Source organism: Telopea speciosissima, chromosome 2 (genome assembly GCF_018873765.1).
Source record: "Telopea speciosissima isolate NSW1024214 ecotype Mountain lineage chromosome 2, Tspe_v1, whole genome shotgun sequence".
In the NCBI taxonomy this organism is placed as follows: Eukaryota; Viridiplantae; Streptophyta; class Magnoliopsida; order Proteales; family Proteaceae; genus Telopea; species Telopea speciosissima.
In genome coordinates, this window is record NC_057917.1 from 61,502,692 (window position 1) to 61,518,943 (window position 16,252).

The following is a 16,252-nucleotide window of genomic DNA, read 5'->3' on the forward strand; positions in this document are numbered from 1 at the left end:
GCAAGCTATCTATGAAGTGGGACCCACTGGAGAGAGGGACTTATGTCTTGTGATGTAGGTAGTCTCCACTGTAACATTGCTCTAAAAAGAAATAACTTTCCAAGAATTATAAGGAAACACCGAGGCGTCAGACGAAGACGACACCTGGGACCCACAAAACTCGTGAAGTCATTCCTCACGACCTTACGTGAGCTCTACTACTCTCACTACCAAGCCGTCCTCTCTCCTCCATTCCCCATCCATTTTCCTCAACTTTCCTTTCTGTCTCTTTTTCCTCCAAAATCATTCTCGTATATCGCGAGCTGTTTTATTACATTACTTCCCCTTCTGTACGACGTCCAACTGCAAATACCTAGATCCGTTCTAAACCATTCGATGCCCAAGGTCAGAAATTCTATCAAAATACGAAAGGTGATGGTGACCTTTTTCAGAAACTTAAAAACTAGGTTACGTCAAATCGGAATCAGTTGTCAGAACCTGCTCATGACAAGACAGTCTCTGTAACACCGTCAATATTCAAACTCAATTCCGTGATGGAGGTGTGGGATACGCTACACCGAGTATGATACAGGTTAAACGCATGGAATAAATGCTCCTCCTAGAAAAGTGGTCAGGTCACACGGGGCTTTTTTTGGGTAAAAGGTTGAGTTCAGAAAAAGAACACCCGGTAGCTTCTCCTCGAAGTACCCGCGAATCTCGCCGGATAACCTAATCTCCGGCGATTTGAATAACACCCTTATAAGACAATGCTCTTATCGGTCATTCAGCTTATCAAACTTTTATTGAAATGTAAAGGCGCTTATCATAGGTGAACGAGCTTATCACTTTTTCAATACTGCCATCTCGCTTTCGGTTTGGGGTATTTAATCTCTTTCTGACACACTGTTTTGGTGTTTCACATCTCCCAATTCCGTTTTTGTAGAGAGAGAAAAGGAAAAGTCTTTAGAGAGAGAAGAAAAGACTATTAAAACGTCGTCTTTGTCATTGTTATCGTCTTCTGCAGTTCTTGGTCCGATCTGCTCTTTTTCTCTCTCTCAATCAATCGAAGGAGAGGTACACGGACGTTCTCGTTTGTTTTTTCGACTTTCTATTTTGCTTTTAATTTTTTTTTCTCATATTTTTTAATAATTTATTTATTGTTGCAGAATTCTGGTTTAATCATTCTCTGAGAACTGAATTGGTGGGAGTTAAAACCCTATTTCGATTAGTTTTTTCTCTGAAGCTTTTGTTGTTGGAGTCGGTTCTCACTCGAGTTTCATCGATCCGGAAGGGCTTTAATTTGTCAGGCGGTTTCGGTTCATCTTGGAGGAGACGAACATGTCTTCTCTTAGCAGAGAACTGGTATTTTTGATACTCCAGTTTCTTGATGAAGAAAAATTCAAGGAAACTGTTCACAAGTAAGGATGGGTATTCCGTGATTTTGGTTTTTCTTCCCTTAAAGTTTGTATTCTAATGTCTCTGCAGTCTTCTTGCTTAGAATTTGGGATCATTTTTAATGAATTGCGTTGGTTTGTTCTCTTCTCTCATCAGGTTGGAGCAGGAGTCTGGGTTTTTCTTCAATATGAAGTATTTTGAGGATGCCGTGACAAACGGGGAATGGGACGACGTCGAGAGGTATCTCTCTGGATTCACGAAGGTGGATGATAACAGATACTCGATGAAGATCTTTTTCGAGATCCGGAAGCAGAAATACCTTGAAGCCCTAGACAAGTAGGTGGTGGATGGCTTGAAATGGTTTTCTTTTCTTGTTTAAGTTATTTATTTGTTATATATTCGTTTTAATGGGGTTTTTTTGGGGGTTTAAATTTCCCCTTCCTATTTTTGGTCTGCACTTTTTAAAAAAAAATAAAATTTTGAGGGATAATGATTCTCTCTTTTATTAATTTTTTGAAGGCATGATCGTTCTAAAGCAGTAGAGATTCTTGTGAAGGACTTGAAAGTGTTCTCGGCTTTTAATGAAGACCTTTTCAAGGAAATAACGCAGCTTCTCACATTAGAGAACTTCAGGTGTGGAAAAGCATTACACCGTTAAGTTCCTGTTTTCTTTAGTGTGACTTAAGTACAAGTAGAACCTGTTGTTTTGTTTCTCTTCGAGTTCATAGGCGAAATGTCTTACCTACAGGGAGAATGAGCAGCTTTCTAAGTATGGAGATACCAAGTCTGCTAGGGGTATAATGCTTGCTGAACTCAAAAAGTTGATTGAGGCAAATCCTCTTTTCCGTGATAAGCTTCAGTTTCCCAGCCTGAAAAACTCAAGGTTAAGGACCTTAATCAATCAGAGGTAATTGTTAGTGCAGGATTTATGTTGTTGTCTCTCATCTATTAGTTGAGTTGAGTTCTCCCTGATAGTTGAGATGATGGTTGTTCTTCCTGCCTTCTTTGTACCTCTTTACAGTTTAAATTGGCAACACCAGCTTTGCAAGAATCCAAGGCCTAACCCCGACATAAAGACTCTCTTTGTGGATCATACTTGTGGACAACCAAATGGGGCTCGGGTTCCATCCCCTGCCCCAATTATGGCGTCCATTCCTAAGGCAGGAGGTTTCCCACAACTGGGTGCTCATGGTGTAAGTGAAATTAAGGAACAGCTTATGTTTCGTATGAGAGACTCAGAGACTAAATTCTTTGTCTTCATGAAATCTGACTTGGTGTTAATTTTTTCAGCCGTTTCCAGCCGCACCAACACCTCATCCATCTTCTATTGCATGGATGGCTAGTCCATCCCCTGTACCCCATCCTCCAGTTTCTGCTGGGGCAATAGGCTTAACTGCTCCTAATAGTGCAGGTAAATATTGTAGAAAGTTGTTCATTGTGAACTCTCTTCCTGAAGCTGCTGTTTGATGTGATTCTAATCATGTGATTTGAGTCACACCTATCTGAAGTTTCCAGTCATTTTTTCTCTCCACAACTCAACATGTTGGCACATCCCTTGTGTTGCTAATTTGATGTTATTGAGATATAATATTCAATATAAAAAAATGTGTGCAAAAATAGATGTGAATTTGATATCATATTAGCAAACTATATATTTTTCTTGTAGAAAAGATATTGTGTGGTTCATATGCAAGAAAAAACAAATAAAAAACAAAGAGATATGTGAAGAGTTCTGATGATATGTTTTGTCAGGCCCGAGTCTTTGAGATTCCTTATCGCTTATTTCATTTTTATTTTGAGTGTGCTTGTCAGCTTGTTATGTTGAATTCATCTGATATGATCTACATTGTTGGAACCCCCCCCCCCCCCTTTTTGTTTTAGCTGTAGCAAAATTTGTTGAATGGTACAATCATCCTGTTTGTTTGTGTATTGATAATGGCAGCAGCTATCCTAAAGCGTCCTAGAACTCCTCCTACCAACAACTTGGCTGTGGATTATCAAACAGCTGATTCTGAGCATGCATTAAAGAGGCCAAGACCTCTGGGAATGCAGGATGAGGTACTCATATTTCATTTTAGGCTCTCAAGTACTTCTTTGTCTTCTTCATGGAAAATCAATTTGGACTTTTTGACCTCTACAAGTACTCTTTTGGAGCCTTTGATTCTTTAATTTCTCATTTCTCTTTCATGTTGTGATACTCTTTGTAGGTTAACAATCTGCCTGTAAATATTTTGCCTGTTGCGTACACTAGCCAGAGTCATGTGCAGAGTGTATACTCTCCAGATGACTTGCCTAAGACTGTTGTTATGACTCTAAATCAAGGCTCTGCTGTGAGGAGCATGGATTTCCACCCAATGCAGCAGACATTACTTCTTGGTTAGCACTTGTTGCCTGAAAGCATCTGTTACTGTTTCTCTTTTTTTTTTTTTTTTTTTTTGGGGGGGGGGGGGGGGTATTGGATATTGGCAAAAGCTGTTCTTAATAGTCATCTTTTGATTATTGCTTGGATTTAAATTTCAGTTGGGTGGGGGGTATTGGATATTGGCAAAATCTGTTCTTAATAGTCATCTTTTGATTATTGCTTGGATTTAAATTTCAGTTGGAACATCCATTGGTGATATCATGGTCTGGGAGGTTGGCAGCAGGGAAAGGCTTGCTCTTAAGAATTTTAAGTTTTGGGACAATGGCGAATGTTCGGTGGGTCTGCAGGTATGTCTTCCTAATAAACTTTTACGATCATAAATCCTATGTTTAATGATGGCTAAAACTTCCAACCATTGAGGTGATTCACATTCTTCTCTTATTTATATAGGGAGTTCTGGCTAAAGAAACCTCTCTGTCTGTCAACCGTGTCATGTGGTCTCCTGATGGCACTCTTTTCGGTATGTATGCAGGAGAGATTGCCATTGTTTGACTAATTTGATATTCATGTTTATATGCTAAAAACTTTATGGAATGCTGGAACATTTGACATTAAAATATTCTAAAATGAGAGAACCTTGCTTTCATTGCTAATTCTGCCCCCCCCCCAACCCTTTTTCCCCTTCCGCTTCAGGTGTTGCATACTCAAAGCACATAGTGCATGTATATTCCTACAGTGGTGGTGATGACCTTCGGCAGCACCTTGAGGTTTGTTCTGTCAGCTGTTCTGTATTTATCTACAAGGGTTGTTCAGAAAATTTTATTCATTACTCGGTCTATACCATTGGACAATTGTCTTTTGCCTTCTTTCACACCTCTCCCTACTTGTGGGTAATTATATTTGTCACATAAATATGGTATAGTTCATCGTTAAATCATGTGATTATGCAGATTGATGCTCACGTAGGTGGTGTTAATGATCTTGCTTTTTCACACCCAAACAAGCAATTGTGTATTATTACTTGTGGAGATGACAAGGCTATCAAGGTTTGTTTTGTTGTACCATGGCTTTTGATGGTAGGGCTGAGCTTGTGACCCTGTTATTGAAGCTCACTGTGGGTGCAGGTATGGGATGCAGTCAATGGTTCCAAGCTCTATACTTTTGAAGGTCACGAAGCACCTGTCTATTCTGTATGCCCACATTATAAAGAAAACATTCAGGTATCATCGTTCTCTGAAATCATTTCTTGCAAAGCCACATACTCCACTGCACAACTAATTTTGTTAACCATTTAATCTTTTCTGCTCTGAGTCTCTACTGGAATGTGTAGATTGTTTCAAGTCCTAATGGTTCTCTCTCTCTTTCAGTTTGTCTTCTCAACAGCATTGGATGGGAAGATTAAGGCCTGGTTGTATGATAACTTGGGTTCGAGAGTTGACTATGACGCACCAGGACATGCATGTATGAGGATGGCCTACAGTGCTGATGGGACAAGGTTTACATATGATACCATATATTTTCTTTGTTATTCTGGTTTGCTTCTGTCACCTGAATGACAGCTTGGTTTCTTCAATTTATGGTATCTTAAACTGAAGCATCTGTCTCCATTACCAATGGAAAACTCTTAGGCTATTCTCATGTGGGACAAGTAAAGATTCAGAATCATACATCGTGGAATGGAACGAAAGCGAAGGGGCTGTGAAACGGACATATCATGGTATTGGGAAGCGAACTGTGGGGATTGTGCAGTTTGATACCACTAGGAATCGGTTTTTGGCTGCTGGTGATGAATCTATGATCAAATTTTGGGACATGGACAATGTCAACCTCTTGACAACCACCGATGCAGAGGGTGGATTACCTGTAAGTGAATAGTGATAGCCACAGGGAGATGCACTAAGTGGTATGTTACTACCTTTAACAGAGGATGTTCCACTCCATGTCTCTAACCAATTTTATCTTTAATATGTCCTAGCAATCTCCAATTATTCGATTCAATAAGGAAGGGACACTATTGGCTGTTTCAACAAACGAGAATGGAATCAAAATTCTAGCAAATGCAGATGGGCTGCGGTTGCTACATGCCCTTGAAAACCGTCCATTTGATGCTACCAGGATCGCTTCTGGTTCAGTCATGAAGGTAACTTATTCAAAAAACTTTGTGCTTAAAGATGTGGGTTTGTTTGTTAACTGAAGATGATTTACGATGCAGGCACCTACAATCAACACATTTGTTCCTGCCACAGGAACAACCAGTGCAAATGTTGGTGTTGTAGATCGAAGTACTCCAGTAATGGCAATGGTTGGAATGGTAAGTTAATATCTATAAGATATGGATAGTTGCATGCTTCTTGAAGAAAGCTTTGGATTTGTTGGTCAATGTTTATTAACTTGTACTTAGTGAATCAGCTCATAAGTTGAGGCAATTTTGCAATATTTATGCAGCCAATTATTAACTTCCTTTCAATGTTCTTTAGAATGGAATGGTTGATGTGAAACCACCCAGAGTTGGAGAGGATTCTCTAGAGAAGCCTAAGATTTGGAAGTTGACTGAAATCAATGAACCATCTCAGTGCCGCTCCATGAGGCTCCCTGATAACTTGATGGCAGCAAAGGTATGGGTCTCTTATGTACTAGCTTTGAGAGTTACTGAATAAAGTTGTTTTATCGATAATCTCCTGTGGGTTTTGGGTCATAAGGCACAAGTAGATCTCATTTTTCAACATACTTATTTTCTAAATCTGTCTGTCGACATTTTGTTGATGGGAAGTGCAACTTTTTTTTGTTATTATGAATAAGATATTCATTGGCAGCTGCTGTTGTGTTTCAAAGATAAAATGTGTTATATCTGAGTCTATATTTCAAGAAGTGGGACATCCAGAGGCTAAAGTAGTGTTCTAATTAGTTTACTTAATGATTCACATAAGCATGGTAGATGAAATAAACTATTGTGTCTGTGCTATTTGTATGGTTTGCACCATGTTTGTATATGTTCGTGAATTTTCTTTATTGGTAGGGTAAGTCACGTTATGCACTGGTACTTCCTTACTGATAAACCCATGAAAGTTAATTTTGGTTTCAAATGGATCAAGGACTTCTCTATATATTGGACGCTTGAACCCTGTCTTGGAATAAACAGGAGATGATGGGTCTAGTTGAACTATTAGTTACAATGTTCCATGTGTTGCCGTTCCTTTATATAATACTCTTCTCATTCTTATAACATGTTCTCTCTGCCTACCAGGATATTGGTTGGGGGGGGAGGGAGTTTTGTCTCTTTTTATCCCTAGTATGCAACTTGGTCAGGTTTCAACCTGATCCTATTGGTCTAATGCAACTTCAGATTTAGTTGTACTAGCTTTTTAGTCTGTAGATTTTATTTAACTGAGAATTGTGAGTTTATTCAAAGACTATTCAAAGACAGGATGACCTTCTGTTGACCCCTCAAGGAAGTGCATGTGGACCAGCCTTGTGAGCTATTTTCCATATGATGTTAATGTGCAAGTGTTGTGCGAGTGCATAGACAACTTTTATTCAGTGTAGTGGTGTACCACTGGGTGTGAGAAAACTGGTGTCAGAATCTAGATCTTGTCAAAATTAGCTTGAGCTTCTATCACTATAGCTCAAGCCCAATCCAACCAATCTGAGTCAATCCAATACAGTATGATGATGGTTAATTGAATCAGACTCATTTGGGGTTGGATTGGGGACAAGCTGTAGGGTTTTTAGCTTTGGCTTAGGTTGGCTGAAAAAGCTGACCCAACCCACTGGCTTTAGCCACTACATTTTTCTCTCTGTTGTGTTCATAATCTCTTGTTTGCAACGTGTTTAGTTAGATGCACATTTGTGAAAGTAGGATACTCCAAATTCGGGGGTCAAAGAGTTTCATAAAATGTTCTTGGTGGAAAAAAATGTGAGTGTAAGTTCCCATTGAATAAAATTTGGTCCATGAATCTAAGAAATAGTGAGAATTTATTATATGAGAAGTGGGTATCTATTTATAGTGCTCCTCCATGGTGGAAAAAATTTAGATAGCTGCTTTTGAGCACCGGCCATTAAGTGAAAGTGGGCATGGTAATTGGCTGTTTTTCTCCGGTCTCATTAATATTCCTCTTCTGGGGATTGAACTATTAAGCTTCATTTTGACGTGTCTCAATAACTAATTTTGATTTGGGCCTGGTTTTCTTGTCTGATTATCATTTCTTGGTTCAGGCCTTTACTGTGAAAAGATATCCAGCTCCTGCTATTTCTTTTGCAGTTGCTCATCAGTCTGGGGTTTACCTCCCATCCTTGAATTGTTTGCATTGATCTGCTGATCGTAGACCACCCTTTCTGCTTTCTGTAAATTCAATCCTCAATTGAGGGGCTCAACTTTCAATAGCAAGACTGATTTCGCAGCTGCAAATTAACACTGCTTTTGTTCTGTTTAAGAATAATGCTTGCATTATTTTTCCATCCCCCTCCCCCCCATATGTCTCTCTCCACTCTGATTGATATTGTTCCATCTTATTTTGATGTTTTGCTTGCCCTATTCTTGTGCAATGATGTTCTAAAACCATTCCATTCCCGCCCATCCCTCTCTCCTTTTAGATAATTAAGGTTTGTATAACATTGTATATAAGATGGGTAATAATTTAATCAATCTTTTCAGGTTTCTAGGTTGATTTACACTAATTCAGGACTTGCCATCTTGGCATTATCATCAAATGCTGTACACAAGCTTTGGAAATGGTCAAAGAATGAAAGGAATTCCTCAGGGAAGGTATTGGTTGGTTTTCTATTTTTTGTCCCCTTCAGTCTCATTTCCCATGAATTTGGTCTAATCAAATACTGTCTTTCATAGGCAACTGCTAGTGTAGCGCCACAATTGTGGCAACCTTCAAGTGGAATATTAATGACCAATGAGATAAATAATACCACTCCTGAAGATGCTGTTCCATGCTTTGCGCTCTCGAAGAATGATTCTTATGTTATGTCAGCATCAGGAGGGAAAATTTCACTCTTCAATATGATGACATTCAAGGTGAGTTTGGTATTGCATATACCTGGTCCTTTCTTGCCAGTATTATGGATTTTAACAGTGCTTAGCTCTACTGCAGACAATGACAACATTCATGCCCCCACCACCAGCAGCAACTTTTCTTGCTTTCCATCCGCAGGACAATAATGTCATTGCCATAGGCATGGAGGATTCATCAATTCAAATCTACAATGTTCGGGTTGATGAGGTAATTTTCTTTTTGAGCTGATGCCTACATTTGGTGACTTGAATATACTTATGAATTACTGGAAACTGAAAGTATTGTCATCCTGCTTCCGTAATTTCCGCAGGTTAAAAGCAAGCTCAAAGGTCATCAGAAGAGAATAACCGGCCTTGCCTTCTCCCATGTTCTAAATGTGCTTGTATCATCGGGAGCTGATGCTCAGGTTTGCTAATAATGCTATTAATAAGTTTGTTTTATGTATTTATCTGCATGTGCTAAGTTATGGGCTTGTAGCCCCTAGTGAACACTGCATGCAGCCAAACAAAGACTGTTTCTTTGTCTATTTTCTACCTCGAAGCTCTGAAAAAATCTGATGGCTAGTATTACAAGGGATTCCATATGGTACTTTACAGCCTGAAAATGAAGTCCCCTATTTTAAACATTTTTATGTACATGGCGGCCTATAAAGCTGTAGTGGACAAGAAAATTGAATACCTGGTTGGTGCATTTCATTTGTTTGATCACCGGAATAAAGGTAATACTCATAATTCGTCAGGTTTAAGTAATAGGTTGTTCTAGAAGGTAGGAAATGACCTCTATCATGGTCCATGTTTAGAACACCAAAGAAAGCCAATTTTTTATATATGCATGCTCATACTGTTATCTACTTGTATTCATATATGTAAGCTAACCATGTGTGAGGGAGAGTGCTGTTGACAGAGAGGTTGGGACCCACAACATCGCTTAGAAATTTGTGTACTCCTGTTTTGTAGTTTCCTTTCCGACTTTAGGTTGTGCTGCATTCATTCTTGGAGCATATTGCATGAACAACCTCCCTTCCCATGGTAAGGAAAGAAAAAAGAAAGATTATCAGTGGATTTTGTCTACTTTAAATCCACATGTGCTTTGGGAGTTACTTTGGATGTCATAGTGGGCTGGTGAATCTGTTTTTTTTTAGGTGGGTGGGCTGAGAGTTTGTTATATAATCTAAAATTAGTGTTGGAATATGTAATCCAGAATACCATGGGGGTATTCTGGTCTTTTTGGGATAATTTTACTCTTCTTATATTATTAAGTTTATGTCGGCTATGTGGGTTTTAGTCCCATATCGCCTAGTTTAGTCTATTTGTAATTTCCCCTGGGCTTACCTATCAATTAATTCATTCAAGTATTTTACAATTTCCATCTTCTCTTCTCTCTTTTCTTCTCTCGAGAGTTACTGGTTACAGGTCCTAGGTTTTCTACAATTAGATATTGTTGAATCATTTGCTTTGTTTATACAAACTTGTGTCTCATTCTACCAGAAAATCAGAGAAATTAAGCAATAATTTGCAAATTTAGGTTTGGATTTTAAGGAATTCGTCTCTCATCCTTCCTTCCCCCCCCCCCCCTCAGCTTTGTATTTGGAGCACCGATAAATGGGAGAAGCAAGGTAGTAAATTCTTGCAGATTCCAACAGGACGTGTGCCATCTCCTCTTGCAGAGACGCGTGTCCAATTTCACCAAGATCAGATACACCTACTCGTTGTCCATGAAACGCAGATAGCCATATATGATGTATCTAAATTTGAGTGCCTTAAGCAGGTATGATGCAAATACTTTAATATTTATACTTTAGGATTTACATGTTAGTTTCTTTTGCACTAAAATATTTTTGTCACTTTGTGCCATTATGATGCCACTCGTTGTGAAATATCCATATGTGATGGCATACGCATAAAGTGTTAGATGATATTGTGGCTCATTCAATTTGCCTTCATGCAAATTCTTGTGTTTGCTTAAAGTATTTGAGCATGAATGAATGTACCTGTTGTCTCTCGCCCTCCACCCCCCCCCCCCCCAAAAAAAAAAAACCTTTGGGCGTGGTTACTGTGCATGAGTACCTTCTTGTTTCCATGATGTCCTAGGGGCATTCCCATGAGTTGGCTGTAATTCCGATATTGCTGGCCTGGAACTCTTGTTTTCATGGAAGGAAATCGGTACCTGTTGGTTTGTGGTGCCACCACACCTAACTGTTTTTAGCCCATTTGAAAGGTCTCTCTCCGAGTTGGGAAAAGTATTAAAAAAATAAAAAAAAAAACCAATTTTATTTGTGGTCTATCTTCAAAAAATTTCTTTTAGTGTTCCACAACCATTAGATCAGGTTGGTTTACTGAAAAGAACCACTAGGCTTAAGCCCTTGCATGACAGGTTTACTCATTATCATCTTCATATCTTACCCCCCCCCCCCCCCCCCCCCAAAAAAAAAAAAAGAAAAGAAGAAAAGCAAAAAATGAGGGGTTGGCTTACAAAGTCATGTCATGTAGGAATAGCAATTTTTCTTTCTTCTTTTTTTGTGTATGTGTTTTTTAAAAAAATAGAGATATTCATGTATCAGATTATTGAATTTTGTTTTCCACCAGTCGATTTCCCAAGAACCAGGTGGTCTTGTCACACATGCTACATATTCCTGTGATAGCCAATCAATATATGCCAGCTTTGAAGATGGAAGTGTGGGGATTTTTGCTTCCACAACACTCAGATTGAGGTGTCGGATCAGTCCCTCTGCCTATTTGCCTTCTAACCCCAGCAGGTATGTCATCCCTGCTGATCACTACATGAACATATGCCTATCCTTTATTTCCTTGGTACTAATATCATGTAATGGTGTTATTTAACAGCTCGAGGGCGTATCCACTTGTTGTTGCGGCTCATCCTTCAGAACCAAATCAGTTTGCATTAGGACTTACAGATGGGGGAGTCCATGTTCTAGAGCCACTAGAAGCAGAAGGAAAATGGGGAACCATGCCACCAGCAGAAAATGGTGCAGGGCCTAGTAGTATTGCCTCTGCTATTGTTGGTTCAGATCGACAGTCAAGGTAACGGAGAAGGCTAATGATATTGACCAATGACAGCTTGAATTATCTCACCAATCTGTGTTTCCCCATTTTGTGTTTATGGGGAACCTGCAGGATGTAGGTATGGTAGAATGTAGGATACATATGACAAGAATGTTTAGTGTAGAAACTATGATCAATTTGATGTAAATGTTTTCAAGGGTAGGTCAGGCAGGCAGGCAGGGGAGGTTGAGGATTTGGTGTTTGAAACTGGAAATTTGCCATTCAAACTACCAATCAGGGTTTGGAGTGAAACAATGGATTGCTCCTTCTAGGGTTCCCTTTTTTCTCTTGTATTTGAATAGGTAATTTGGTTATTATTATTATTATTATTATTGTTATTCATTTTTTCTCAACACTCATAAGTTATACTTGCATTGTTACCTTCCTTATACTTTCTTTTACTTTACCTTGATTTTGATACAATTCTAATTTGAATCCTCTTGGAATCGGTCGTACTCAGTCTGGAGCCGGTTCGACTCAACAGAAATTTGGTTTAACTCAATTGAATCTGCAGATTTCCACTGATTCTGATCCGATCTCTCTCTCTGCCACGTATCATCTAATCATTAGAGGATGAGGGAGAAACAAACCTGATCCCAAAATGGAGTATGAGACGTGCCCTCATATTACAAATTTGCATTGAGCAGAGAGGAGCTCCATGTGTCTCGAAAATGGCAGAACTGTTTCCTTTCATTGGAGTTGGCTTGAGCCTTGCGGTTGAGAGTAACAGGTCATATACGACGACTCTCTTGCTTGTTGGGCTTATCTTTTTTTTTCTGATAACAACATGTTAGGGTTATCGCCAAGGTGGCAGAGTAGAGTTGCCATGAAAAGGATAGCTTCTGACACGTACTACAACACTGTAAGATTAAATCACTAAAATAATACCTAGACCGACGTCTGGGGTTTAGCACTTTAGCCCCAGTTATCCTGTTTACATGCTTATCTCGGCCCCCCTTCTTCTCTTGGTACTCAGAATCGTCAATGTGTTACACTATACCAGCAATTTTACCCAAAAAAAAAGTGATGATGGGAAGCCACCGAGAAGCCATTAGCGAAGCTCAGTGGTTGAGGGAGAAGAAGGTGCAGAATCTGATGTTGGAGAAGAGGAGACTAGTGGAGGTTCCCTACACGGCCTCCTTGGCAGACACCATGAACGCTTTGGTGGCCAACCGAGTCTCGGCGGTCCCTGTGGCGGCGCCGGCTGGCCAATGTATCGGTGCCGGTGGGTCAATGATCATGGAGTCTGATAAGAACACTGGTGCCGTCCGTAAGCATTTTATCGGCATGGTCACCATGCTGGACATCCTCGCCCACATCGCTGAACAAATCCCCAACGCCGACTCAGATCAAAGCTTCGATTTGAACAAGCGCATGTCGGTCCCTGTCTCTTCCATCATCGGCCACTCCCTTGAAAGTCTCTGCCTCTGGACCCTAAACCCTAATACCAGGCATGAAATCGAATGACCCAATAACCCTTTTGATTATTTAATTCCTTCTTCTTCTACCTCTGTTCTTTCTTGGCCCAACTCGTGATATCGTGTGCACTGTGCAGTCTTCTAGATTGTATGGAAGTGTTTTGCAGAGGCATTCATCGAGCTCTGGTTCCAGTGGAGGGCCATGTGGAGAACATCTCTGGAGTGGAATTCGCAGAGTCAGCAACCAGTTACGGGATGCTCACCCAGATGGATGTCTTGCGTTTCTTTACTACAAACGCAACTGAGATGAAGGAGATTCTGTCTCGCCCTGTTGGGGAATTGGGAGCGATTGCCTTATATGTTTTTGGTGTCACCAATCACACCAAAGCCATTGATACCATTAAATGCATGACCACTGCTTCTCTGCAGGCTGTCCCCATTGTTGAAGCCTCTCAAGACCCCCAAGAAGATCATAAACAACTTATAGACGTGTGTATATATATAATTTTATGTTGTAACCTGTATGTATTCCTTTCTAAAATGTTTATAATCAATCAATCCATTTCGTGCAGGGGAAGGGCAGGAAGCTCATAGGGACGTTCTCTGCAACTGTTTAGAGAATGTCCCATCTCTTTGCTGCAGTCATGGCTGCCGCTTGATGTCATGGAGTTCACCGAGAAAGTATCAACAGCGAGAGTCGATGCTTCACATTCGTCGAGAGAAGCAAGTCACTTAGCAAGTCAAGTGACTTGCTTCCCTGAGGCGAGCCTGGGGAAAGTGATTGAAAAGGCTGTGAATGGACATGTACAACGAGTATGGGTTGTGGACAAACAAGGTTTGCTCGTAGGGATCGTCTCCCTTACAGACATCCTTCGAATGATAAGAGTCTCGCTCGCATCATTAGAGACTTGAGAGATATGTCGTGTGTATCCATCCCATGTATGTGGTTGTACATATCTTTACAATTTGTACTTCAGAATGTTTGTCACAACTATTTGCTATACGTCCTTCGAATTATGTTTGATAGGAGTCTTTAAGAGAGAAAATCCTGATTGATTACTTATTTTGGTCTTGATTGTCCAATTACTTGTATTTGAGGGGATTCAGGGAAGGAAGCTAGGTAGGGTTGCAATAGTGTCGGGTTGGTTCGGGCTTTGTAAAACTCCAGCCCAACCCTGAGTCCCCTAAGCTAGCCCAGGCCTGGCTCGAGGCGGGGTTTAAAAATTCCAACCCTAATCTGCCCTCAAGGTCAGGCTGGGCTGACCCTAATTGACCCTGATCATGGGGAGTAGGGATGTAAATGAATCGCCGAAATCCGTTTTCGTATTCATGTCCGTATCCATTTAGCACTATTCGAATATGTTCGAAAGCTAAACGGATACGAATACGGATAGGCTATAGCTATCCAAAAAGTTATATTTATATGTAAACAGAAAAAATATCGGATCCGTATTCGTGTCCGTATCCGTTTAGTACTATCCGAATCCGTCCGAAAGCTAATCGAATGAGGATGCAGATATAGCACTATCCGAGCCGAATCCGGGAAGGGAGATGCATGCGATGGGCTAGGCGTGGGAGTAAATTATTAATTTTACATAAAATAATATTATAATAAAATATATTATTATTTATTATTTTTATATATATAATATATTATTATAACAAAATGTGTGAGATGTTTAAAGTTTATAATGTATATTATAATAATATATATTTTATAATATAATTTAAAACAGGGTCAGGCCGGATTCAATCTTGGCCTCAATCCGGACCCAGTTCGGCCCTAACTCAAGGCGAGCAATTTTTAATCTTGACCCACCTTTAGGGCTAAGTTATCTCAGCCCAGGCCCTGTTCGGGCTCAGCGTTAGGTGTGTCAATAAAGTTTGGCTGGCCCGAACCCGCCCAAACCTGCCCTGAGCCCGGCCCGGACCCGACCCTGATTTTTCAACCCTGAGGGCGGGTTTGGGTTTAGTTATAGTCTGGGCCTGGCAGGGTCGGGTCGGGTTAGGGTTTAGATCCCGGGCTTAGCCCGGCCCGGCCCAACCCGACCTTGTATTAATTATAAGTATATAATATTGCATATATATATATATATATATATATATATATATATATATATATATATATATATTTTGGTCTAATATTTATTTATATATATAGCCTGATAAAAAAATTAAAAAGTAAAAGACAAAAAAAGCCCTAAAGGCACATGGGATTACAGACAAAATCAAGGTCAGGGTCAGGGTCAGGGTCAGGGTCAATCAGGGCCAACCGACCCTGCTCGACCCTAACAGGGACAATCAGGGTCGGGTCGGGTCAAGAAAACCCTGGCAGGGTCGGGTCGGGTCAGGGTTTAGGTTAAGGCCTCTAGGGTTGGGTTAGGGTTTAAGGCAGGCCCGGCCCAACCCGATCCATTGACACCCCTACTCAGAGTGGGCCAAAGTGGCTTCAGGCCAACAGGGCCAAACTTGCACCCCTAAAGCTAGAGAAGTGTTTTTATGAAATCTCCTAATGGTATCTGTGGATGGTATCTTCTACTTCTGGGTACTCAATTATGAAGTGAATTACAGGTTCACTGGGTTCATAAGCCTAAATGTTATCCAGGGTTTCCCTTGTTTCAAATTTGAAATCAGAGCGGGGAAGACAATTTTCTCGCACCACAACAATGCAAATCTCTTCGTGGGGCCGATAACGGGAGTTTTGATAATAAATTTTCTTTTTTGGAAGAGAGATAGAGAGTTGCAAAGAAAGAACGATAGCTGTGAAGCATTGTCACACGGAAAAATATCACCTCAATTTGCTTGCCCGTCAATTTTCTCAAGTCCCTCTAATAGAGTGAGGTGGACCCCATTCCAGGCAGGGGGTAGGGTGATCATTTCCACCCTCCTATTAGATGGAATTGAGGAAATTGAGGGGTAAGCAAATTGAGGGGATAAAGATCTGTTGTCACACCATACTCTTCCTCCTAACACCATCTCAATTACCCCGACCGTTGCAGTTGTATCCTCCTCCTA

At 40.3% G+C, this 16,252-nt stretch overlaps 1 protein-coding gene and 1 pseudogene across 1 annotated transcript; both read left to right on the forward strand.

The window, feature by feature from the left end:
• The first annotated feature begins 897 nt into the window (after positions 1-897).
• On the forward strand, positions 898-12,174 carry LOC122651572 (topless-related protein 4-like). Its single transcript, XM_043845012.1, has 27 exons — positions 898-1,053; positions 1,146-1,180; positions 1,271-1,397; positions 1,531-1,710; positions 1,894-2,007; positions 2,123-2,281; positions 2,396-2,567; positions 2,665-2,783; positions 3,312-3,432; positions 3,582-3,750; positions 3,974-4,083; positions 4,187-4,256; positions 4,430-4,503; positions 4,687-4,782; positions 4,861-4,956; positions 5,104-5,231; positions 5,365-5,599; positions 5,712-5,876; positions 5,949-6,048; positions 6,212-6,351; positions 8,388-8,498; positions 8,580-8,759; positions 8,836-8,964; positions 9,068-9,163; positions 10,336-10,524; positions 11,343-11,512; positions 11,601-12,174. The coding sequence occupies exons 3-27, from the start codon at positions 1,318-1,320 to the stop codon at positions 11,800-11,802; spliced, it is 3,405 nt and encodes a 1,134-aa protein (XP_043700947.1). The 5' UTR covers positions 898-1,053; positions 1,146-1,180; positions 1,271-1,317; the 3' UTR covers positions 11,803-12,174.
• A 674-nt stretch (positions 12,175-12,848) lies between these two features.
• LOC122650959 lies at positions 12,849-14,192 on the forward strand (annotated as a pseudogene).
• The last annotated feature ends 2,060 nt before the right edge of the window (positions 14,193-16,252 follow it).